The sequence below is a fragment of the Manis pentadactyla genome, chromosome 4, assembly GCF_030020395.1.
Source record: "Manis pentadactyla isolate mManPen7 chromosome 4, mManPen7.hap1, whole genome shotgun sequence".
Classification (NCBI taxonomy): domain Eukaryota; kingdom Metazoa; phylum Chordata; class Mammalia; order Pholidota; family Manidae; genus Manis; species Manis pentadactyla.
Genome location: NC_080022.1, coordinates 182,081,506 through 182,104,712, shown reverse-complemented (window position 1 = coordinate 182,104,712; position 23,207 = coordinate 182,081,506). Strand labels below are relative to the sequence as shown.

Below are 23,207 nucleotides of genomic sequence, written 5' to 3'. Positions count from 1 at the left end.
TTTTTTTAAGAAAAAGAACAAATCTTTAAAATATGAGACTAAGCACAGAGCCTTAAGAGGAGCCCATGCAAGGGACAGTCCTGAAAGTTCAGGCTTCTTTAGCATCATGAGTCCGTCTCTGGCTATGGCAACAGTTCATCTGTTAATTTACTCTAAGAACTGCCATAGTGGAGCCTTTTTGGAAATCCAGGGAAGGGAAGGGATGTGATGGGGTTGAATTGGAAAACTCAAACACATCTCAAACTAAGCTGTAATTGCTGTTGTAACAATTGCCCCATCGCCTGATGCCAAGTGAGGTTTTTGGTTTCTTTTGCTTATTCCCTTTTGATAAAAAAAAAAAGTTCCCTTTTTGTTAAAATGGTAAAAAGGAAGAAAAAAAGGTTTTATCTTGAGTGCAAATACACAAATAACCCTGAATCTAAATACTAGTTTTTTCTGGTCTGAAGGACTCTTTCTGAGGTTTCTAATAAATGTCTTGTTGTCAGGGTGATAAGCTCTGTGTTTCTGGATTTAGAATAAAAATTCCTCTAAAATATTTTATAGTTGGGTGATATCGGGCTTTGACTAAATCTGGTGGGTGGGGTGGGTGGGATTCAGAGGCTTTCTTGCATTTTCCTGTGTATCAGAACCACTGGGAAGCGTGTGTAAACCTCTTTTCCCATTTACCTTTTATTCCAATGCAGTAGAAATCCTGTAGGGCCCAGGTGATTTAGATGTAGTCGATTTCCAGACTGTTTCCTGCTCAAATAACAATCCTATTACACGAGGGTGGGATTATTAAACATTCTTAACAAAAGGGGAAACTAAGGTACAGGAGAATAAGCAATGTACTCTAGGTCACCTAGTAAGTTTATGTCCAAACAGAAAATTCTGGTTCTAAGCTGTGCCAAAGGTTGCATACTGAGGAAAAGAGCGTATTCTATGAGAAGAGAGAACAATCTAGCAAACACTATAGATTTGGTAGGGAAAGGTGTGTCAGGTTGGGATGGGATGGGGATGCGTTGATTTTAATAGAGAAAGGGATTTGGGAGAATATGGGTGGACAAGAATTGGTGAGGACCACGGAAACTTTTTAAAGGGCGTTGTGAGTGTTGGCAAGGGGGGGAAACAATAGAAATTTTATGACAATGGAGGCTATACTCTCAGCTTTAGAGAACAGCATGCCATGGGTCAAACCAGGAACAGAATCTGATGTCTGGGGTGGCAGGGATGGATTTGCTCAGCACCCCACAGATCACAGGCCCTCAGTCAATATTTGTTAAAGGAATTTGCAAAGGAGGCCGAGGGCTAATGTTGCCTCAGTTTGATGACTACCGTTTTGCTGGTTGCCATGATCCTGGCAGGGGATGCAAGCCAGGAATCCAAAAAGCAAAAACAGACAACGTGACGTAATACCAGAGACTGTGGATGCTGGTTAAGACTGTCAGAGACACAGTTCCAGTGATAAAATCATACTGAGGTGAGAGAGATCTGCCTCTTAAGAGACATTTATTTCCCCAATCAGCTGGGGTGTGGGGTGGGGATGGTGGTGTTTCTGTGTACGGAGGTTGGGGGAAAGGAGTGATTTCATCTGTTTAATGAAAAATGACCTGAACGTTTCTCTGATCCTGGAAACTCCCATCTAACTGAGGCCAAGGAAAACAGGATTAGGTCTTATTACTTCTACGGTGGCTTTGTATCTTCACAGAATGAGTTAAACTGGAGGGAACAAAAAAAATAAGGTAATTTCATTTCATTGTCCTTGCAAATAAACTGGGAAAGTTCTGAATCCTTTAATGGGTTCATAGGACAGATTTCCCTCTGATGCTCTTTGGATCCTGTTCTATTTTGGCTTCTTTTGCCTTTTAAATGGATACCCCATATTTTGGCATGTGTTCATAACAGAAATTCTGTTGTCTTAAATGCAGACGAGCAAGTCACCCCTCTGGCATTTTGTCTACTGACAAGCTACTGATTTCAGGTCTGATATTCCCTTTTGACTTCTACCAGGGAACAGCCTTTCCCCTGAAGCATGAGGTGGTCGAAACCAAAACAAACATTTTGCCTGAGCAGGCGACTACTGACATCTAATTCTCTATGTGACCTAATGGGGTGGCACTTTTCAAGATTTTTCTATGTAGATTTTAAGACTTGTCTTAAATGCCTATTTTAGTATTGCCAAAGTGTACACGAAGAAACCAGAACGTCACAATGACCAGCATGTAACACTCTCTTTTGTGTCCTAATTCTCCAAATCATCCTTTTAACAGAACGGGGTGAATAAATCCACAGGGCCACTTTTTTTTTAATGCAATGTATATTTATTGTAAACAATAATATACAAAAAAGAAAGAAAAAAGGAAAAGTAAGTTTCACAGAGAGAACAAAAGGTTTGGGCAGAGACAAGCGAAACAAACAAAACACAACATAAACCAAGCCTTACCTAAAGACAAAATATGATTTAAATGCCAGGTTTCTTAAGTTACAGAAATATATTTTTTTAAAGATCTGCTTTTATACAGAAATTGAAAGATGCCATATTATAAGAGTGCTTTAAGATTTTATTCTACTGACTTCTAAAACTGTTAATATATCTTTTTTTTAAATAAAAAAAAAAAAGTTTGCTGTCTTTTTTAAAAAGCAATCCTCAAACGCTCCAGCCACAGAAGTAATTAAGAATTAAGGTCTCAGTGGGCTGACTCCTTACCTCTTTCCTCCTTCTCTCCAAGAGAACATGTTGGGGAATATGCCTGACACATGCCTGCATTGTTATGTGTCACAACACACACACACACACACACACACACATACATACATATGCCACATGCCTGCATTGTTATGTGTCACAACACACCACACACACACACACACACACACACACACACACACAAATTTAGGGCAGCCCAAGGATCTGTGGCAGAAAACACTGCAAATGACTCAGTGATACACTACATTTGCAACCTCTCATTTGTACAAAAAGAGAAACAAGTTTCCAGTTTGTTTTCAACAAAAACAACAAAGGAAAAAAAAAAAAGGACAGACAAAAAGGCATTTATACAATCTAGGACAAAGCATCCAAAGAGACTTGCTTTTAATAATAATAAAAACAAAAGATTAAAGAGATAAATAAAAAAAAAAAACTGGTTATAGTGTAGGACATAATTTAACAACAGATGACCATACCCTTTGAGGAAGGCTTCAACAACCTATTTTAAAGAAGGTAAATTTAAAAAATAAAAAAAAGAGGAAGATTTCTTTTCATTAAAACCTCTCCTTACAAAATAAATAATTTTAGCACATGGAATGTCTTGAAGGCTAACTGCTGGTGTTCAGAGGCACTGGTGACAGTGTATAAGGCAGAGGACTATAGCATCTGGGCTCCACATGGGGTGCAGGCAGGCAACCAGCCGCAGTGTGCTGGGGCACTTATTGGCTGCTGAAACATTCCCCAAACAGATTTTGTCTCCTTTGCTTGCTTTTTGCTCCTTAAGATTTTTGCAGTGAACAAGCAATTGCAGGCGGAAATGCAGTAAATGAGAGCGCAAGTATTTTCCAGCAGCATTGTTGTAAGGCTCAAGGTATTTTCTCTTGTTTAAAAAATATATATATGATAAAGCTTACCAAATGCTTCTCTAGCTAGGTTTACTTCCACATCTGCAAAATAAGGCCTTTATTTTTCTAAGGCAGCTCCTTCTTGAATCAGAAAGCCTGAGGAATTGAGCAAAGCAAACCCCCAAAACTGATCACATAACACAAACTTGTGTTTTTTTTAAATGTTAAAACAACACACACTTTTTTTTTTTTTTTTTTTTTTTTTTTTGGTAAGAGAAAGCAAATCTGTACAAAAATACTCTGGTTGCAGGAAAAGCTAGGGCACACTGTTCGACTAAGTTTAGCTGTTGGAAAAATAAGAGCATTTCATTATTTAAATCTAAAAATATGTATAAATCCCCTCAAAATGGTAATGAATCATACACAGTACATACTAAAAATATTTAAAATAGAGAATATTCCTCACAGAGGACTCTTTTCTTTAATTACTGCTAAAAAATAATTACAAAGTCCAAACAGGTAGAGAGACTGGGCAAACTGGTCACGCGATTCGCCATCACCCTCTACGCTTCCTTTGAAGGTTTTCAAGTCCAGTTTCTTGACGGTTCCGCCGGTCCTTCTAGCCAAGAGTGGCCTGGCCACTGAGTCCTCAACACGGTGGTGGCGATGCGTTTGGATAGCTAATGCTTCAGTCTTGGAATCTGGGTACGGAGTTGCCTTTACGTTCAATGTCTTTAAGTGAATAAGAAAAAAGAAAAAATGTCCCAAGGAACTTGTGGTGGGTTCTCTCTCACTTCGGTTGTTTCCACGGTCATCACCTTTGTCTAGGCCTCCTCAAGGTCTGGTGAGCTGTGTGTAGACGGGCTGTTCCCAGTGCTGGGGGCTGTGCGTCTGCGGAATGGAAGGCACCCCGGAAGTGTCGGCGATGGGGGTGTACATGGGTCGCTGCGCGGGGTTCATGTAGGTGAAGGTGGAGTAGAGGCCGGAGCCCTGGCCGGCCGCGTGGCTGTAGTAGGAGCCGGAGTTCTGGTGGTCGGTGTAGTCGTACTGCGAGCGGGTGATGGGCGGGTAGGAGGGGCTGTAGTGCGGGAGGTTGAAGGGGCTGTAGGCGATCTGCTGCGGCGAGTGCTGCTGCTCGCTGTAGTGGCTGGGGCTCAGCTGCTCCGTCTTGATGTGCGTTCGCTGCGCCTGGCCCGGCTCGCTGCTCAGCGTGGTCAGCGTGTGCGCCTGCGGCGCCTGCGGGGGCGCCTGCGGAGGCTGCGGGGGCGCGGGCTGCGGCTGCGGGGGTGCCTGCGGGGCCTGCGGGGGCTGCTGCGGAGGTGGCGGCGCCTGCTGCTTGGACATCCACACGTGGCCCGCGCCCCCCTGGGTCGCCGCGGTGCTGCTGATACCGTAACTGCCGGTGTAGGTGACCGGGCCGTGCGTGGCCGGCACCCCCGGGTGGCCATTGGGCGGCAGGTACTGGTCAAATTCGTTGACGTCGAAGGTCTCAATGTTGGAGATGACGTCGCTGCTCAGCTCGCCGATGTCCACGTCGCGGAAGTCGATGGGGGGCTGTCTGCCCCCCTCTGGCAGGGGGCGCCCCTCTCGCTTCAGGTCAGCCTTTCCTGGCTGCACGTCGGTTTTGGGGGTGGTGGGTGGCGTCGGTGGGCCCTGGGACTGCCCTGCAGGCAATACAAGAGGAAGAAGCACAGGAAAATCAACACGGGCTGTGCACAGGCGCTCGCCTTCGGAGCCCTCCTGGGACCCTCCCTCCCTGCTCAAGTGTCAGAAGGACCCGAATCCGCACGGGAGGCGCGCTGCACCCAAGATAAATCGCCGAATGATTAACCCTCCGGTACACACTCGCAGTCTCCTTTTATCAGGGGACGAGGGTCTGAGGCCGGGACGGTCCGGAAGGCCAAATTGCTACCTGTCTTAGAGTCCTGTGTGTGCTTTTGGGGTGGTGGAGCAAAGCGACGGGGGAAGTCCTGTAAAGCTGTGAAGGCATTTTACCTCGCAGTAAACATTAATCTGGATGCAGGAATTGAATTGGTATATATGTGTGTTTAGGGGCTTCGTGGGGCCCTGTGCAGGGTAGGTGGTTAGGCGCAGGGGGTAGTGTTTCCCTCCCCCGGGAGCTCCAAGTCCCGAAGCACAGCCTCCTTGCTGGAGGCCTGGGGGTGTGTCAGGCGGGGGTGTGCCAGGCGGAGCTGCGGGCGGCGGGGCTGTGGGCGGAGGCGGGGGTCTCACCTGAGTGCTCGCCGGGGGAGTGCACCTCGCTCATGCCCGAGGAGGAGTGCGGCGAGTCGGCCTGCAGCGCCTTGAAGATGGCGTTGGGCGAGATGTGCGTCTGCTCCGTGGCCTCCTCGGCCTCCGCCTGCCCGTTCTTCACCGACTTCCTCCGCCGCGGCTGGTACTTGTAATCCGGGTGGTCCTTCTTGTGCTGCACGCGCAGCCGCTCCGCCTCCTCCACGAAGGGCCGCTTCTCGCTCTCGTTCAGCAGCCTGCGGGCGGGGGGAGGCGCGCAGAGAACCAGAGTCCGGGGTCGCCGAGACCTGACAGCTCCGCGGGAGAGCCGAGGCGACCCCGACCACTCGGCTGCCCCGCAGAACCCGCCGCCCCCCTCCCCCTCCGCTTTCCAGCCACTGCCCTAACTCACGACTTTTCTTTAAAAAGAAAAAGGAAAGAAAAAACAAATCTCGGCTCTTTTAGCCCGACCTGAGCGGTCACTCCTCGCCCCGCCCTCTCCCCTTCTCTTATTTTGGAAACCCTGCGGCGAAAATATTCCGCGCCGCTGCCGCTCTGAATGCCTTTGCTGCGGGAGTTATACCGCCCCTCGCCCCCCGCACTCTTTAAAATTTCCCGCAAACCGCATAATCCGCAAGGAGCTCCCCCCCCGCACCCTGCGCCCACCTATTTCCAGTAGGCTCCCCACTCCATCCCCGTTCCTTGCCAGGGGGCTCCTCCAGCCTCGGGGTCTGACCCCCCACCTCCGTCCCATCTCAGTGGGTGTAGGGCTGCGAGAGAGCGCAGTCCGAGGGAGGGAGGGGCAAACTTCGCTTCCCACCCCGATCCCTCACTTGGTATTGAACTTCGGGGAGGTTAGAGATCCACCTGGCGGCCCCCTCCCCCATCCGTCAGCTCTCTCCCCTCTCCCTCCCCTTCTCCCCCGCGCTGTCCCCCCGGGAGCAATCCAGGAACTTTGTCAAACTCTGAGCCAAGTTACACCTCGTACCCACGCCCTCCCGCGCCCCCCCCCCCCCCCCACCAGCCCCGCCGGCTCCAGGACCGGCAACTCCGTCCGGCTGGAAGGCGGGGCACGGTGAGACCGTCACCGGCCAGAGCTGCCGCCACCCCGGAGCCCGGCCTGCGGCGCCGGCCCTACCTCCAGAGCTTGCCCAGCGTCTTGCTGAGCTCGGCGTTGTGCAGGTGCGGGTACTGATCGGCGAGCTTCCTGCGCGCCGCCTGCGCCCACACCATGAAGGCGTTCATGGGCCGCTTGACGTGCGGCTTGTTCTTGCTGGAGCCGTTGACGCGCACCGGCATGGGCACCAGCGTCCAGTCGTAGCCCTTGAGCACCTGGCTGACCGCCTCGCGGATGCACACGGGGAACTTGTCCTCCTCGCTCTCCTTCTTCAGGTCCGGCTCGCCCTTGGGGAACGTGTTCTCCTGGGGCCGAGTGTTCTCCGCGTCCGAGCCGGAGCCCGACGCGCAGGGCGAACCCGCCGAGTCCTCGGACATGGTGGGGCTGGGGGCGCCGGACAGGCCCTTCTCCTGCTCGTCGGTCATCTTCATGAAGGGGTCCAGGAGATTCATACGCGGATCCGGGGCAGGAGGCGGGTGGCCGGGAAAGGCGGGTGGCCGCGGCTGCCCAGGCACTCGAGGCGCGGGTCCCTCTCCCCTCGGCGGCCCGGACGCGGAGCGAGCGGCTCCGGGGCAGCCTGGAGTGTCAGCCGGCTGCGGCGGCGAGCGCTTGGGGAGGCGCGGGGTGGCCAGCCCGCAGCTGCCTGCTCCGAGTGGGGTAAGACGAACTGGAGAGGAGGAGGAGGAGGGGAACAAAGAGTGCAAAAGCGGGGGCGCTTGCACCCCTTCTCTCCTTCTCCTGCAAAGAAAAGTTCCTGGGGGTGAGACTAGCAAGTTGCAGCGCCACTGAAGTTCCCAGTCGGTTTCAAGCTCCGCTCTCCGCTCTCCGCTCTCCAGCACACCGCCCAGGGGCTCTTTAATAACTACTCCCCCTCACCTTAGAGACGGCCAGCCAATCACAGTTCGGCATTTCAGGGGTTGGCAGGCCGCTGATTGGACCCGATTTTGGGGGGGAGGAGGATTGTGGCACTGGGCTGGGTGACGGGAGGGGCGGGGCGGGGAGCGCAGCCGCGGGTCGGGCGGGTTGGGGGGGGGTTCCTGCGGGGAAGGCGGGGGACCCGGGACGTCCAAGTGTGTAAGTTTGCCATTCTCTCGTCATGTCACAATTTTGGTGCGGTCTCCGCGCGAATCTTTTCGCGTGTGTGCGTGTGTGTGTGTGTGTGTGTGTGTGTGTGTGTGCGCGCGCGCGCGTCTACACTGGGATCTACTCTCACCGCCGTCTTTCTTTTTCTCTGCTTTCTCCGCCGCACTGGGGACTAGGCTGGAGTTTGCAGCTTTCGAAAAGCAGTCGCTCCTTAGAGCGTAGCCCAGTTTACGCGCCAGGAGGCTGCCTGCTCCGAAAGCGCTTAGAAATGGTCTTTTGAAGCAAATGTTTTGGTGACTCAACGCCCGCTGTTCCTCAGTAATAATCCGTATAAATAGATTAACATGCTCTGGTTCTCCGGCGCTGGTGCGGCTGGTCGGGATTCCGCTGCGCTCCTGCGAAGGGAATCAATGAAAACCAAAGCTAAGTCCCCGCGAAGGCTGGCGGCGGCGCGCTAGCCCCGCGCTGGCGCGAGCGGTCCCGCTCCACACCGACCTTGAACTCTGACCGAAGACTTTCTCTGGCCCCCAAGCTCCCACCCTGCCAACGCTCCCCAGTGACAGGGTAACTGCCTTGACGTCCTGCTCTTCACCTCCGGGCCGAGGCAAAACCTTTCTGGGCTTGCTTGCCACTACAGAGAGTTTGCAAACTGCTTCTGGTTTTGAGAGATCGCCTTTTGCGAATGTGGCCGTCCCGGCCGCGAGGCTGAGGCCGGCCACTCGGTCTGTAAAAGGCCAAACAAATAAATGCGCACCGCCGCAGACAAAACAACGCACTTGGGCCGCGTCTTGCTGCCTGCTGTTTGTGCCCTCCTTTACAGAACACCTGGAGGAGGGAAGCGCCAACTCTCCTGACTTTAGTTGGGTCCTTTTCTGACCCGCAGACACTTGGGAGTTCTGGAGGAGGGAATGGGGGTGTCGCTGATGCATTTCAAGTGTGATTTGAGCACAACCTTTGTGTTTACACGAACTGCTTAGAGCCTGGATGGTATCAGTTCTGGGAGAGAAGAAAAATCTTAGTCGCCTGCGGGTTACATGTCTTCCGAATCACAAGTAAACGCACAACTGTGGAAAACTCTAAATTTTAAATTCCCCCTTTCTGGCTCCTGCAAGTGTTCACCTCCAATTAAATTATTGTTACTGCGAACTGGCCCTCATCATATCAAAGGCTTGTGGATTTCTAATTTGCAAATTGTAGACTCTATTACTAGACTAAAAAGAGTGTTTTAAAATCTCGTTTTCCTTCGAGGAAGTTGACATTTCATATAGGCAGCGGGACTCTTCAGAAGATAGTAAGTTACAACCCTGTCAGATAGTATTTACTTTTTAAACGAATGCAACTCACAGAGGCTGTGTCTAGTATCCTATAGCTTGTTTACGAGTTTGAAAGACCTCCATGCCCTAGCTTTGTTTTCATTCATGGCTGTGTGAATATGCTCGGAAAGTATAGGAACAACTTCGACCTTCCTGGGGAGAAAAAGTCCCGCGTAGTATGGACTGAGTTTTGTGTCCTTGGGAGGGGATATTTGTTGAGTACAACTGTGTGATTCGCAGACACCTGACCCAGGGAGACTCAGAGATTAGAGCTTTTAGCAGAAGTTTTAACCAGACGTCCGTATTTAGTTGAATTTTATTGTAATTCCCATGTTTGCTGGCATCAAGGCAGTGAAGACTGACTTTAAGATATTTTGGAATATTTAAGTATTTGTCAAGATAAACTCGCACATATGTATAAATAAATATTTAACACAATTGTGTAATAGATGCATAATATATAGCATTTTAAATAATAAACTACGGTGCTATGTACATTTTCTGTTCTTTTGATGCAAGCATTTTGTATTCTTGTATCTTTGAAAACTAGGATAAACAATCGGTCGACTTAAAAATTGGACTGCAATTTCCAGCTGTGTCCAGAGGGGGTGCCAAAAGCCCAGAAACTGTCTAATTCTCAGAAACTGCAGGAAAACTGATGGTGGTGGTGGGTGGGGGTGGTGTGTTCACTCAGTCAGGACTGCTTTGCTGCTGAGATTTATCTCTGCAGAAATTCCTACTGGGTATTCCCTCCCGCGAAGATCTACCTTTAGGCAGCCCAGTGAGGGAACTGGGAGGTGTGTGTCTATAGGGGACCCAGCCAAAAACAAAAAAATGATAATAATGTTCAAGATGCCTGACGTTTATACCCTGCAGAGAACGTAGACACCGAAACCACGAGAAGGACCTCCATCTCCCAGGTGCCAAGTGTTGACCTCTGCTCGGCTTGCGAGGACCAGGCCAAGTGTGAAGCGTGGGCACCATCGACTAGCCAGTAGGGCGGTTCCTGCGTTTCCGCAGGGGCCTCGGGTGCCAATCCCCCATCCGCTTTCAAAGGCTCGGTTTGCTTCGGTGTGACTTCCCCGGGTCTCCCTAGACCTGTCCTCCCTGTCCCGGGTAGATGCTCGCAGTCTCGCACCAGAGGGTTTGAGTCGGAGAGAGCCAGAGAGAAAGGAACCCGTGCCCAGTGTTCAGGTTACAGACCGGGAAACTGAGGCTGCTGTCCCAGTTTAGGCCAGAGCATTCAGTTATCCAAAAGCTAAAGGCTGGTGTGGATAAGGGAGGGAAAGAGTGTATGCAGGTCAAGAAAAGGTGCAAGCAACCGACGGCATTTCACACACACACGACGTGAGTTCGGGTTCCGGCTGCTGAGCAAGTGCCGCCAGGTCTGTCGCCGGGAGCGGAGACTGGAAGGTGCGAGCGGATCCCGAGTTCGGGGATCCACCCCTTTCTCACTGTTTCGGCCACCCCGGCGGCGCCGGGCTCAATTTCCCCAGGCGGGGCAGCCAATCTTGCTCCGCTTCTACGCGGGAGCCGAGGAAGTAGTTCAGAGTTGGCGCCGAGCGAGTTTCCCAGGCCCTGTGGGGCAGCGCAAATACGCAATGCAAGGGGCTTTTCAGTCTCAGGATGGGGGTGGGCGGATGGGGTTCCCTTTACCTGGGGAGTTAAGGACCACAGCCCCTCTCCAAAATCCCTAAAGAAACACGGGGAGCGTGTCTAAATTCGTTTACAGCAAGGACGCACGTCCTAGGAGAATCTGGTTGGGGTGAACAGCAGCCTGTCCCAAAGATCTCAGCCCTGGGCCACGCTTTGTGTGGAGGTGCTCAGAGAGGGGGGTACCCTTTCTCTCCTCCAGTCCCCCAGGGTCCGGTTCCCTTGAGGTGATGGACCCCAGTCAATGCCCGGCGGGACCCTCAGATCCCCGCGCCCTCCGCTCCCAGCCGCTCCTCAGTAATTAATACTTTACACTGGCCGTGGAGTTTAGTGGCCGATCCCTTTTCTCCCGGACACCGGCCTTCTGGAAAGGAGCGGCAGGTAAGCGCGAGTCTCAGGCGTGGGGCTGGACAGCAACAGCCAAGGGAAAAGGGAAGTGCCCGGTAGCTGCCTGTGCGCGCAGCAGTAAATACCTGCAGAGCGGCCAAATAAGCGTGACCTTTGGACATTTTGCCCAAGTATGTGTATGCCCATCACAGGCCTCCAGACGTCCCAGCAGCACGTTCCCTAAACGCATGTGTCTTATCCCTGCATGTGTCTTCCTCCCCAGACAGGCTCCCGATTTGGGGGATTATCCGACAAGTGACACCTAGGACTCTAAAATCCTGCCTCCCCCCCCCCAAAACAAAAACACAAAAACAAACTTCAGGCCAAAAGGGGCATTTCATTTTGATTCCCTCTTAGGTGTTTGGAGAGAGACGAGGTGGACTGGGGAGTTGGGGGAGGGAGGCGTGACCGGTCAGTGCGCTCCTGGAGGACAGCCGGGCGGAGGAGGCTGTAACCCAGCGGGGCGCCCCGGGGGTGCAGCCCGGGGCCGAAGCAGGAGACTGGACGGGCTCGGCTGGCTCGTTCAGGACCAGCTGACTAGCTGAGGGCGAGGGCGGGGTGGGAGGGGGAAGTCCAGTACCAAAGGCATTGCCCTTCCAGAAACTCGCGCGCGCGTGCGCGCGCGCGTGTGTGTTGTGTGTGTTTTAAATCTCTGTCTATAGTCAAGGCGCAAGGAAGCCAAGCGTCATTCAGATTCCCTCAACGCATCCCTAGAACAGACTGCAGGAAATTTCCTAGGCCAAGTTTTATTTTTCTGTCCCCAGTATTCCTCCTTTAACACTCTTTCAGGCATTTTTCAGCTGAAGGTACTTTCGCCTTGCTGATTTAAAAATACAAGTGAAATAAGTGCTCAGCGCAGCAGCCCTTCCCTGCAGCCGGCACCCCCCGCCAACCCCCACCTCCGGGCTGGGCGCTCACTTCAGCACGCGGGCTTCCTGCGCAGACCGCCCGTCGGCACCTGCACCTCCTCCAACCCTCGCGGCCCCTTTCGGTTCAGGGGGGTTCGGTCCCGGGGAGGGCACCGGCAGGAAGGCGCTGAGCTTCTCAGCACAGTTCTGTTGGACGTCCCGAGGACGGTGGGCTCTTAGCGACGACTGCTCCTCAGCCTCAAGGGACCCTCACCAACTATTCCCTCTGAGGTGTCCTGCTGGGTAGGCGATTGCTTCGGATCTTTATTAATGGGAGAATATATCCCCATGAAGCCACGGAAAGGGGAGAATGCTACTAATATACAATTCCGAAGGTAGCTGTCAGAATTAAGGGCGTGAATTATCTTGTGTCTTTCTCCAAATACTCCATCTCAGCAGACCCCAGGGGCCCCGGGACAGAGCGCATCTCTCGGGTTGCTCGAACCTATTGATGCGCTGGGCCAAACCCTGCGTCTTTCTGCAAAGCCGCGCGAGGGAGGCGCGAGGGCAGGAGCGCGCGGCCAGTCGCCTGCGTTCTGCCGCGAGCACCCCGCGAGGTCGAGGGCACGTGGTCAGTCCCCAACTTTGGAGTTTCTGCGAAATGACGTCCCAACGCTGGGGTCTGGCCGGGGAGGGGTCCCGAAGCTGGGACGTCCATAGGCGGACGCAGCGCTTCTAAACAGCTCAGGGGCTTTGGGATGGGGATGTGGGGACAGTGAGGAGGCCGCGGACGCGTTGGGCTTCCTGCTTTGTCATTATTTATTTCAAGTTAATTTTTTTGATGCGCGGCGCTGTCTGCAAGTCTGCGGAAGGGACAGGCAGCACTATTAGCCCATTCCATCCCCGTTTGTCGGCAGGGAGAAGCCGGGGATGTCTCCTGGATGGCCTCAGCCTGAAATGGGCAGATTAGAGATTTTAAGAAAGCAGGTTTTTTTTTCATTTTTCATTTTTCCCTTCTCTCTGTGACTTTTTCCCAAGTCCCTTTCACTGTTGTAAAAGGAGTAAGTGGATTCTTAAATGCCTTTTCCCCCTGTTATCCCCCACCTTCAATCACTTCCCTGTCCTTTTCTATTTTTTTTGGTAAGTGTGAAATTTACCCTTGCACAGAACTTTTTTTTGGTCCCCTTCCCTTAGATCATTAAGACCCAGAAAATCTCACAGTGTCCCTGCCACTATCTTTAGGACAAAATGTGTTTCCATCCAAAGGGAAAGGGCAGATTGCTCTCTTTCTCACTGAGTGCTCAAACTGGAACCTGCCTCTCCCCCAGGTTCCAGGTTGGCTGAAATGCAAGGAGGGCCTTCTCTTTGGGATGCCTCTAAGCTGACAAAATTGTCAGCCTCGGTTGTCAGAAGACTGTCTTTTTAGTCTCACCAGCCTTAACATTCATGTGCAAAGCAGGACAGATGAACAGTTATTGGTATAATTCAGAGATGGGGTTATTATAGATTCAAATATCAGGGCATTTATTGTTCTTCAAAAAGGAGATACAGTCTTAAAGGGTTATAAAAGTAGCCATCTTTCCCTTAAATGCTTTCTCGGCACAGTGGAGACATCTTACAGGTTGAGATGTTTCCCACAGCAAGAGGAGAAAAAGTGGTGTTTGACTGAGGGTTGATAGTTCTCGAAGGAAAGGAAGGGTGGGTGGTCTTGGACTCAGACACTCTACCCAGGTATTCACCCCACACCTCCAGGGTCCACTTCTCCACCAGGGCATGGCTCCAGCGTCTGCTGAGAGAGCCAAAATCCAGCTTTCATTTGAACCTCAACTGTGTTAAAGACGTGAGGTCTCATGGGCAGCAGACCTGGTGGCCACTGGTCTTGCAAATTTTCGAGGCATGATGACCTCAGGGGCAGGGTCTGTGGGTCTGAGTGTGGCCCTTGCACCCTGCATGATGGAGTAGAGTTCTGGGTCATAGAAGTACAGCAGAATGGAGACTTCATGTCCTCCCGATCCCATGTTGTTCCCTGCTATTTGCTCACTCATCATCTCTCTTACATTAGCCTAACATTAATGATTCTCAGCCCCCACATAAATCAGTTCAGCAAATATCGCTTGAGGGCTTACTATGTGCCTTAACATCCAAAAGGAGACAAAGTTGGGACCCTGCTGTTAAAGTCTTCATGTCTGGTTTCTGTCAGAATTCAGTCCCTGTCCACCCATACTCCTTTTTGCTCTTGGGTCCTCTCCCTTCTGAGACCCTCTTTCTCTGCCTCAACCATGATTTTCTTTTTTTTTTTTTTAGCTCTGAAAGAATGCTTGGGTCACAGAGAGCTGCCCCTCATACGTGCTGCTCCATCAGAGTGCTGTGGGGAAGCCTAACCCAAGGGAAGGGTGGCCCAGGGGCAGATCCCTTTCCTTGTCTTTCCTCTTGGCCCCAGGAGTCACCTCTTCTATTTGAGATGATCCTGCGCTGTTCGGCCTGAGCCGTCATCTCCCCACCGCCCCGCCTCCCTTTCTTGGTCCGAGCCCAGAGATGCCTCGTAGTGTATGGTACGCTTCACTCTCTCTTTGGGGGCCATCTGCCAACGAGCACAGTGGTGATGACAGTTTCCAGATGATTTTCCAGGAGCAAAGAAATCTTCTGGGGGAGGAGAGAGTGGCATTGGCCAAACACTGAGTGGGCTGAACATTGCGGTTCCGGAAGAGGCCCAGGGAGGTGGAGTTTTCTGGGGCTCCAAGATTTCTTTTTCCCCTTTAGATTCTGCCTAAAGCAAAAGTCACTAATTGCGTTTTATTTTCTCGACACTTAAGAGGTTCTCTGGATTACGAAGTTCCTCCAGGAATTTAGGTCTGAGGAAAGCGGGGCTTTTGGGGGATATTGGAGCGGACGTTTGCTTCCAAGTTTCCCTTCCTCAGCTCAGCTGGGCGTGAGACCTGCTTCAGCCAACTCTTGTGTTAGTTCTGTTAGACAAGAGGACTGGACAGGTTAGGCAGGGGATGGAATGAATACTCACCTGCCCTCTGCTTCTGTCCCTGGGCTTTTCCCAGCCCAGCATCTTTCTGCCAGGGGCACTTTGGTTTTTAGTTAAGCAAAGCAGGAAGTGGGAGTAGGGTTACCATGGAGACTTAAGAAGGGTTCAGAAAAAAGATTAGAGTCTCTTGACTCTGAAAAATCCCAAGAAATACTTCCTTAGAGGGAAATAATTACGATTTGCCTTTGTTTGCCAATTCGGAAGAGTGGCCCTAATGTCTTAAGTCTCTTCCAGGTCCTTCGGTTGCTTCTCAGTGACTCATGGACAGAAGTAGCCCAGCCTTCCCAGATTTATGTACTGACACCCCCGTCTTCAAGATGTTCCTTTCTGGTGAACTGGGGAGCCTTCTTTACAGCGTTTCTTGTAAGCTACGCCTCTCCCTTTTCAGAGAAGGGTGTCTCTCACGATAAAAGTTGCCCGTACCTACTTTTATCTTGGTAAAGATGGGAGATTCATTCAGACTATGGAGTAAATGACTAGTAAGGCTTAGTATATTCTCAGTTTAAGAGGCAGCCAGATTTGAGTAAGGGACAGAGATCCTGTTCAAATGTTAACCCCTCCATACAGACCTGGGGTCTCCCCAGGAAAGCTCCCGCCTCTGTGTTCTTATAACATTTTGTTCATGCCTCATTATGCTGTGTGTTTGTGCCCCCCACTAAGTTGTGATCTCTGTGAGGACTGAGACAGGACGTTATCGGCTTGATCTCCAGTCTATGTGCCACAGAGACTTTGCTGAATAAATGTGCGTTGAGGGAATGAATGCCCCAAATTTAGCCCAAGCAATGAATACCCAGGGGTAGATTTCACTACCAGGCACAGAGAGGGACACCTTGGCCAGTTAGATGGGATGTCTTTGTGGCATCCTTCAAGATGTGTCCTGTAGATGACTGCTGGTGCCTCTTACAAGGAAGTCTGTCCTGGCCCTGGAGCCCTAGATTTGCTGTTCTTTCACCTCTTCTGTAAAAAAGGGTGTTGGAGACGTGCCTTTGGAGAGAATATTTGGAGTGATGTATATAAAGCTTACAGATTGCAATCTTTGTACATTTCTGGCCTAGATTTACAAGTTTTGAGAAAACAATCAAACCACAAACTGAAATCATTATTAACATATCAGAACCTTTAAAACCCTCAGACCTTGCTATCCAAATATACAATGATGATAAATATTTTTTTCTTCCTGGTTTTCTTGCTTGCTTTTCTAAGCACAAAGCACAGTCCTTTCATGGATGAGCCATGGTGTGGCCCGACCGTTGAATGAATGGTGGGGGGTGACGTGCAGAGGAGACAATTATGACCTGGCTTTCCCCCACAGCTCCTCTAAGGAAGCCTTTTTCTTTTCTCTGCAAATGGCACTGCTGTTTGTTTGGAGAAGGAGAGCTGTGGGTATGGAATTAGGGGGTGTCATGTGGCCTGCACGTGTGGCTGGAGCTACCTGAAATCTGTAAGCTAATCACTCCCAGATGGCCCCAGGGACTCAGTCCCATGAGCCCCAGAAGCACAAATCCCTCCCTAGCTCCTCCTGTGGTGGGGGAGGGATTTAAAGTGAAAGCGAGAATGAAAATGTATATATGTGGCTGTGTGGTGTCCGGGAACTTTGGGGGCTTGCAGTGCAGCTTGGACCTAACACCCTACATCCTCCCCAGCCAGAGGCATTTGAAAAACGAATCACCCATCTCCACCCCTCCCCTAATTCCAAACTGATTTATTACAAGAAGGAGGAGAAATGAGAGGTGGACGAAAATGACATACAGGAGGAGAGAAACATACAGGAACTATGCACTGGCTAGAAGGTGGGTTGGGGTGCAGTGGATGGAGTTAATTTCAACAGGTATTTCTTTAGTTATTAAATGTCAAAAGTGCCATAGCTTTTTGCTGCTTCTGGGTGAAACTTTGCTGCTCCGGGATGGAGCAGGGCTCCAGGCTGGGCATTCACCTCCAGCAATGGGGAGCCACCCCACGTGGGGAATGTGGGGTGCCAGCCTGAGGAGAAGTCTCGGGCTTGGCCTCAGTCTGTTTAAAGCCTGTACTGTCTCTGCTCTGTGCAAGGCACCATGTGCCCTTCCATCCACACTGTGGGCTCTGTTCTTCTGCCCCAGAACCAGCCTTTGCCTGGGCACATTTATCCCAGCTCCTCACAGTTCTCACCAGTCCCCCAAATGCACGCTGCAGGATTGCTCATTCACACGCAGGGACCCTGGGAGCGCACTCACTCCTCATCCCCTTTCTTGCTGGATTCCATAGCACACGTGTTCACCTATTGCTGCAAAAACGACTTCACTGCTAACGCGTATTGCTTTGTTGCGTGCTCCTGCTCATTGCTGCGGCTTTTCAAGTGCCCTTACTTGAACTCGTCAACTCCATGCCCTGGCCACCCATGCTATAGGCGGCGGTGAGGGGAAGAAATGACTGTCTTTGCTTTTGGAGTGAAGAAACGGAAGCGGCAAAGCAGCGCGGCGAAGGGCAGTCGGGAGGGGCCCGTGAGCGCGTGCGCCCCGGAGTCCACTGGCCGCCGCTGCGGAGCCCAGCCTCTGCGACCTTACACTTCTCCCCGGTCTCGTCTGGGCTGCTGCTCTCTTTGGGGGCACGCGGAGAGACTGGAGCTCCACTCTCTTGTGTCCTTGATCTCCTCCCTTCTCCTCTAATCAGGGTTTGCCTGCCTTTGTCTCGGAGGAGGAGCAGAGAACAGAGTGAGCCATGCACATCCGACGTGTCTCCCATCCGTGAGAACTTCTCTGGGTTGGCAGAATGGTGCATTGCTCGATTTTGCTTCACAGCAGTCATTTTACTTTATTTTACTCTGACGTGTGTTGGGTTTTTTTCTTCTCTGGGTTATGTGGCAGCTTTTTTACATCTTGATCCAGGTTCGTCCAGATTTTAGAAATCACTACAAGGATGAAGTGGGATGTCACCGTCCTGTTAGATCTGGGGACGTCCTTATATCGAAGTGCAGGGCTTTGCATCACGACCCGACCCTTAACTTTTCTCTCAGCTGGGACGTTTATTAGTAAGAGGAAATCTTTGCAGTCTTTACTATGTTCTCAGCCATCTGCTAAGGGCTTCAGCTGATCTACCACCTGTATCCCCCCAAGAAAACCTTTCGTGGTAGTTATTATCTCCCTATTTAACATGTGAGAGAGCTGGGGTTTAGAATGGTTAATTCTCTTCTTCAAACCCCCACAGCTCTGTGTTAAGGGGTAAAATTTACAGTCAAACAAGGAAAACACAGCTCCCAACTCTTGGATGCTTACTATGTAAACGTTCACTTAATACAAAGATGGGATGGACTACACCATCCTCACTTCTACACGGGGGAAACTGTTTACCCCTGGCCCTGTTTTTTTTTTTAGCCTTGATTTCCTTTCGACTCTGTTTTGTGAGGCAATGTTAACCCACGTTTAGGGACAAAAGTTCCCAAACAAGGTTGTCAATAACAGAGAAGGAGTAGGGCGGAAGTGTTGATGCTGAGATTTCTGATCTTTCCTGTCTTGCCTGGGCTGCCTGCAGCCCACATTGGTACTGCTGTTTGCTCCTGTAGCCTTTCTGCCCCTCTGCCCAGACTCCCCATTCAACCCCTAATGCTGAAGGGCCATGCAGGGGAAGGATGTGTTCTTTCCAGGAGGGAGCAATATTAAAAGCCTCTGGATTAGATTTGGTCTTAGCGATAACACATTTCATTTGCATTGCTAAGGAACTTAGTCTTAGGAACTTAGGAGTTTACGAAGACTGGTGTTGAAAACTGGATCAGGTCCATCAGCATGGGCCAGGATGGAGCAGAGAGATGGCCATGGAGACCTGGAACTCAGATTCCCTGAGGATGTTGGTGACCTTTCACTGTTCTCTAGTTCTTTTCTCCAAGCAAAAGCCATATTAGAATTCACCTGGGCTCAGCCTTAATGTTTGGCACTTCTTCCTGTATAATTGGTTGGAAAAATTGAAAAGTGGGGTAAAGGCAATTGCTAAGGTCTCTCTCCAGAGACTATACAGAACAGGGACAGAAGATTTCAACCAAAGGACAAGAATCAGTTAGTTTCGTAGCCCATTTCATTGATGTTCCCTGACCTTGGTTCCCTCTCAGGGGAGCCAGGGAGTCTAGTGGGGCTGAGAACAATGACAAATTCAAACATTAGGACTCCTGCCTCTGGGAAACATCCAGTATGTTCTAACAATGACACAGAGCTCTTTAAAAAAGCGGTACACATTCATTCCACAAACATTTCACGAATGTCTAAGAGAGGCCTGGCTCAGTGCTCTACAACCACCCAAACGGACCAGCTCCGGGGTAACTTCAATTCTTAATCGCAGCCATGTCAGGCTGCGCTGCTTTCTCAGCGGAAGCCCTTGTCAGTCTGGCCTTTGGCGACAAAATGCCACTCTGGGGGGTGGGGGGCCTGATTAGAAAAAGAGAGAGCAACACGTCTGTGCCACATACTTGGACACTCCCCTTTACCTTCCCTGTGTGTCTGACGCTCAGGCAAGGTCTTTTTCTAAGTCTGTGGCCACGAAGGTTTCCATGGACATTATAAAGTGCTTGGTGTATTGGAAACTGTGAATAAAAAGGTAGGGGGAGGGAAAAAAATAAGGCGGACCATCAAGCTCACCCAAGCCCTAAACCTCAGACTCTTGGAAGGAACCAGCTGCATAAAACAGTCCCAGACTGCAAACATACCGTCAGCCGGGAGGACAAGGGAGATGTTTCCAGAGAGACTGGCGGTTCTGCCTCTGTGGAGGCCTTGGCGGCCGAGTCCACCCCAAGCAGGAGTGGAGATCCTTTTTAAATCTCGGACGGCAAGACACTTCTTTCCTGTCTCCCCTCACCCCCCGACCTCGCTCCCCCTGACGAGGCTGGCCTCTCTTTGGGGGCTCCTGGCTGACCCCAGAGCCAGCAGCAGCCTCTGCCTTGCGAGCAGTCACCTCTCTTGCTGGAGCTTATCTGGGAGAGCAGGGGCTCTACCTTTCAGATCGCGCACAGTTTCTGAAAGAAGGCATTGTTATTTCTACAAAACTGCCCAGGTTAGGAACAAAGGCTGGATCTTCTTTAAGCAGGGTAGAAATGAATTGGCATTCCTTTAAAATGGCTTGTTATTTGCAGCCGATTTCTGCTAACAATTACCTGACAATATAAAATGGGGTCTAACTCCTTGAGGGGCTTATGGAGTTTTCCTTCTCTTTTTCTTTTTGTGGAGGCTTAAAAAAATTGGAGCATACCTGGAGCTCCGATTTGGACACACCTAGTATATTTACATTCATGACATATGTGTGAATCTTACTGGACAAATAATTATTTTATACAGGTTGTGTGTGTGTATGTGTGTGTGTGAACATATATGTGCCTTCCCAGCTAAAAGAAAATTGGGATACTTTCTTTCCTTCTACAATCAAAGTGTCTCTTTTAAGAACAAGAATGTAGGAAAGAGAAAAGAGTGAGTTGCTGAGTTTTGGAAACATATATATGGAGAGTATGATAGGATGGTCTGCTTCACAAGCAGATTTGGTATTTTTTTATTATCTGATTTGAGCAAATGCCTTGCATATAACTGACACTCAACAAATATTTGTTGAAATGAATTGCATCTCCTATGCTTGATGTGTCTAAGCAGAAGGGAGTCTAGACTATGTGCTGGAATTGGGCATAAAATGCTTTATTGTTGGCTTAGGAGAAATGAGTGTACTGAAGACTGTAATGCTGCAGTGCTCCAGCAGATGGTCAGGATATTTGGTTAAACCTAAAAGCCAATTTTTGTCAACACAGTACAATTTCCATATATTTTTCAGGTAATAATCCTAAATCCAGAGTTCCTTAGACCCCAAATGTGATCTCTGTGTCCCTATAAATATGTTGTATGATCTTCTGTAAAGTGTTTCGCTTCTCAACGAGCCAGTTTTCTCCTATTAAAAACGAGACATTGTCTTGTCTGAGTTTCCATAGATACTGAAGCTGCATTACTCATGCTTACTAGCAAGTTTGACCTCTGAGATAAGAGCTGGATTTAAAAAAACCAGTCCAAACTAAACACCTGGCATTATTAGCATTGTTTTTCCATCAGATCTGTTCACTTGATAGAAAATCTGGGGGTGGAATTGGTGGGTGCCCTAAATATCCCAGCCTGGTGAGAGATAAGATACCCCATAGATATCTCTTTGCAGCCTGACATACTTCAGGAGCTCAGTAGGCAACCAAACAGAAAATTCCCTGCATACCGGGAGATCTGGCTGTTTGGGGATGGTCCAAAGCTGCGTTGGGACTTCAGACGTGTTCTAGCCCTTTCAGAGGTAATGCGTGTCAAGGGGAGGTCATGTGCATGTCATATTCTTTGTAATGTGAGTCCCTTGCCAAATGAGCAGAATCCTTTTTGATGAGACTGGGTTTGATAGTAGATAGGTTTGTGTTTGTTTGTTTCAACCAAAACCAAGGTGTCAGCTTCCCTGTTCACCCCTTTGTTCCCCTCTTCCTAGCTCGCTCTTACGGGCCCCACACATGGATTGTAATTTTCAACACTTAGCGCCTGACTTAGTGATCTAAGATCACTGACTCAGAAAACGGGAAAGGTCAGTCTGACGAACACCTCACCCAGCGTCCTGGGATTAGCATCCAAAACAAACAGATCAGAGATGGGATGCAGACTCCCAAGAGACAATTCCCACGTGTGAGAAAGCCCAGGAGAAACGGATGGCGTTTCTCAAGCTCACTGACATCACTCAAGTTCCTGATCCAGGGCTTTACCTTGCTGAGGTTGGGGGTTGGAATTCTTCAGGAAGAGCAGAAGAACTAGGCTGGTGGATTTAAAAAAAAAAAAAAAAACAAGCAGGGGGAGGGAGAGGAATTCTTTCTGCTAATCAAAGGAGAAACCAAATAAAACGAATGAAGTCCAAGAAAAATACAGCTCTATTGTTTTGGGGGCATAAGATGCTGGCTTGGAGGCTTCATTGAGTAATTCATGTCACACCCTTTCTCTGTGGGACTGAAGGAATGTTGGCTGTTTCTCTGGAGGCCAGGTGGGAGGTGGGTAGACAGGTCTATGGAGATGAGAATTTCTTGGAGCTGGGACTCTCTGAACATCCCCAGTGGCCTTGTAACTAGAGGCTGGGACTCAAAGACGCAAGAAGGTGGTGCTGCATTAGAGTCGAGGTGCAGTGTCCCCGGTAAGGGATGGGAGGAGCCAAAGAAGGTGGAAAGAGACGAGGAAGCAGGGAGACAAACGACCCTCTTCTTTTTGTCTTTGTCTGAACAGGGGCTTCTGTGTCCTCAAGAGCCCCCTGGCCCCTTTTTATTAAACCGTAGGGCGGCTACCCAGAGAGAGGTGGTGTGTCTGGGCCTGGGGTGCGTCGGGAAGCAGGAAGTACCAGTCATTTCCCAAGAAGGCTTGACAGTAGAGAGAGAGCCAGTGAAAGCTGGCAGACCCCCAAGGTGGGGTAGGGAAGTCTGGCCCGGCCGAAAGAACACTTGGCTTCACATAGTTCTGTGGGTATGTGAAAAAACAAGGCAGTCCACAGAGTTGTTCTGCCAGCCCACCTAAACCTCACTTTCTGTTCCCTCTCCTTGATTGTTTCTCTACGACGGCTTGTCAGCTGCTGACGGTGAACTTCTATGGACCGAGGAAGGATTAATGTGACCAGATGTCTTGGCAGGCTAGTCCTTCCCAATAGCAAGCTCTTAAAATAGAATTCTCATGAACGTGTGTAGGCTCCTGATGGACCCTGCTACCTTATTTTATCCTTCCTTCCCCCTCACTCTTTCTTCTCCTTAGATTTTTAGCAAGAACCTTATTTGTGCAGACATAGCTCGAGAATTGCTTGTAACTCCACTTTTGGGAGAGGTCTGTTGTTGGATCAGGCGGTGGTCCGTTTCCTTCTGGACATGTCCATCCCCTTTTTTGGACCTTTGATCCTTTCTTTGGCTGGGGATCTCCTACCCAAACTCTAGCTCCAAATCCCCAAACTCCAACTTGTCTTCTTCAGCTATTCATGGCAAAGACTCAGAAGATGCCTCATCTTTTGCCACCTGTGATGTGACA

At 50.1% G+C, this 23,207-nt stretch overlaps 1 protein-coding gene across 1 annotated transcript; it reads right to left on the bottom strand.

Annotated features, from left to right (window-relative positions):
- Positions 1-2,975: 2,975 nt before the first annotated feature.
- On the bottom strand, positions 2,976-7,717 carry SOX9 (SRY-box transcription factor 9). The gene is made up of 3 exons (XM_036900139.2): positions 6,899-7,717; positions 5,764-6,017; positions 2,976-5,195 (listed from the first exon to the last, which is right to left on the bottom strand). The coding sequence occupies exons 1-3, from the start codon at positions 7,327-7,329 to the stop codon at positions 4,366-4,368; spliced, it is 1,515 nt and encodes a 504-aa protein (XP_036756034.1). The 5' UTR covers positions 7,330-7,717; the 3' UTR covers positions 2,976-4,365.
- Between the last annotated feature and the right edge of the window lie 15,490 nt (positions 7,718-23,207).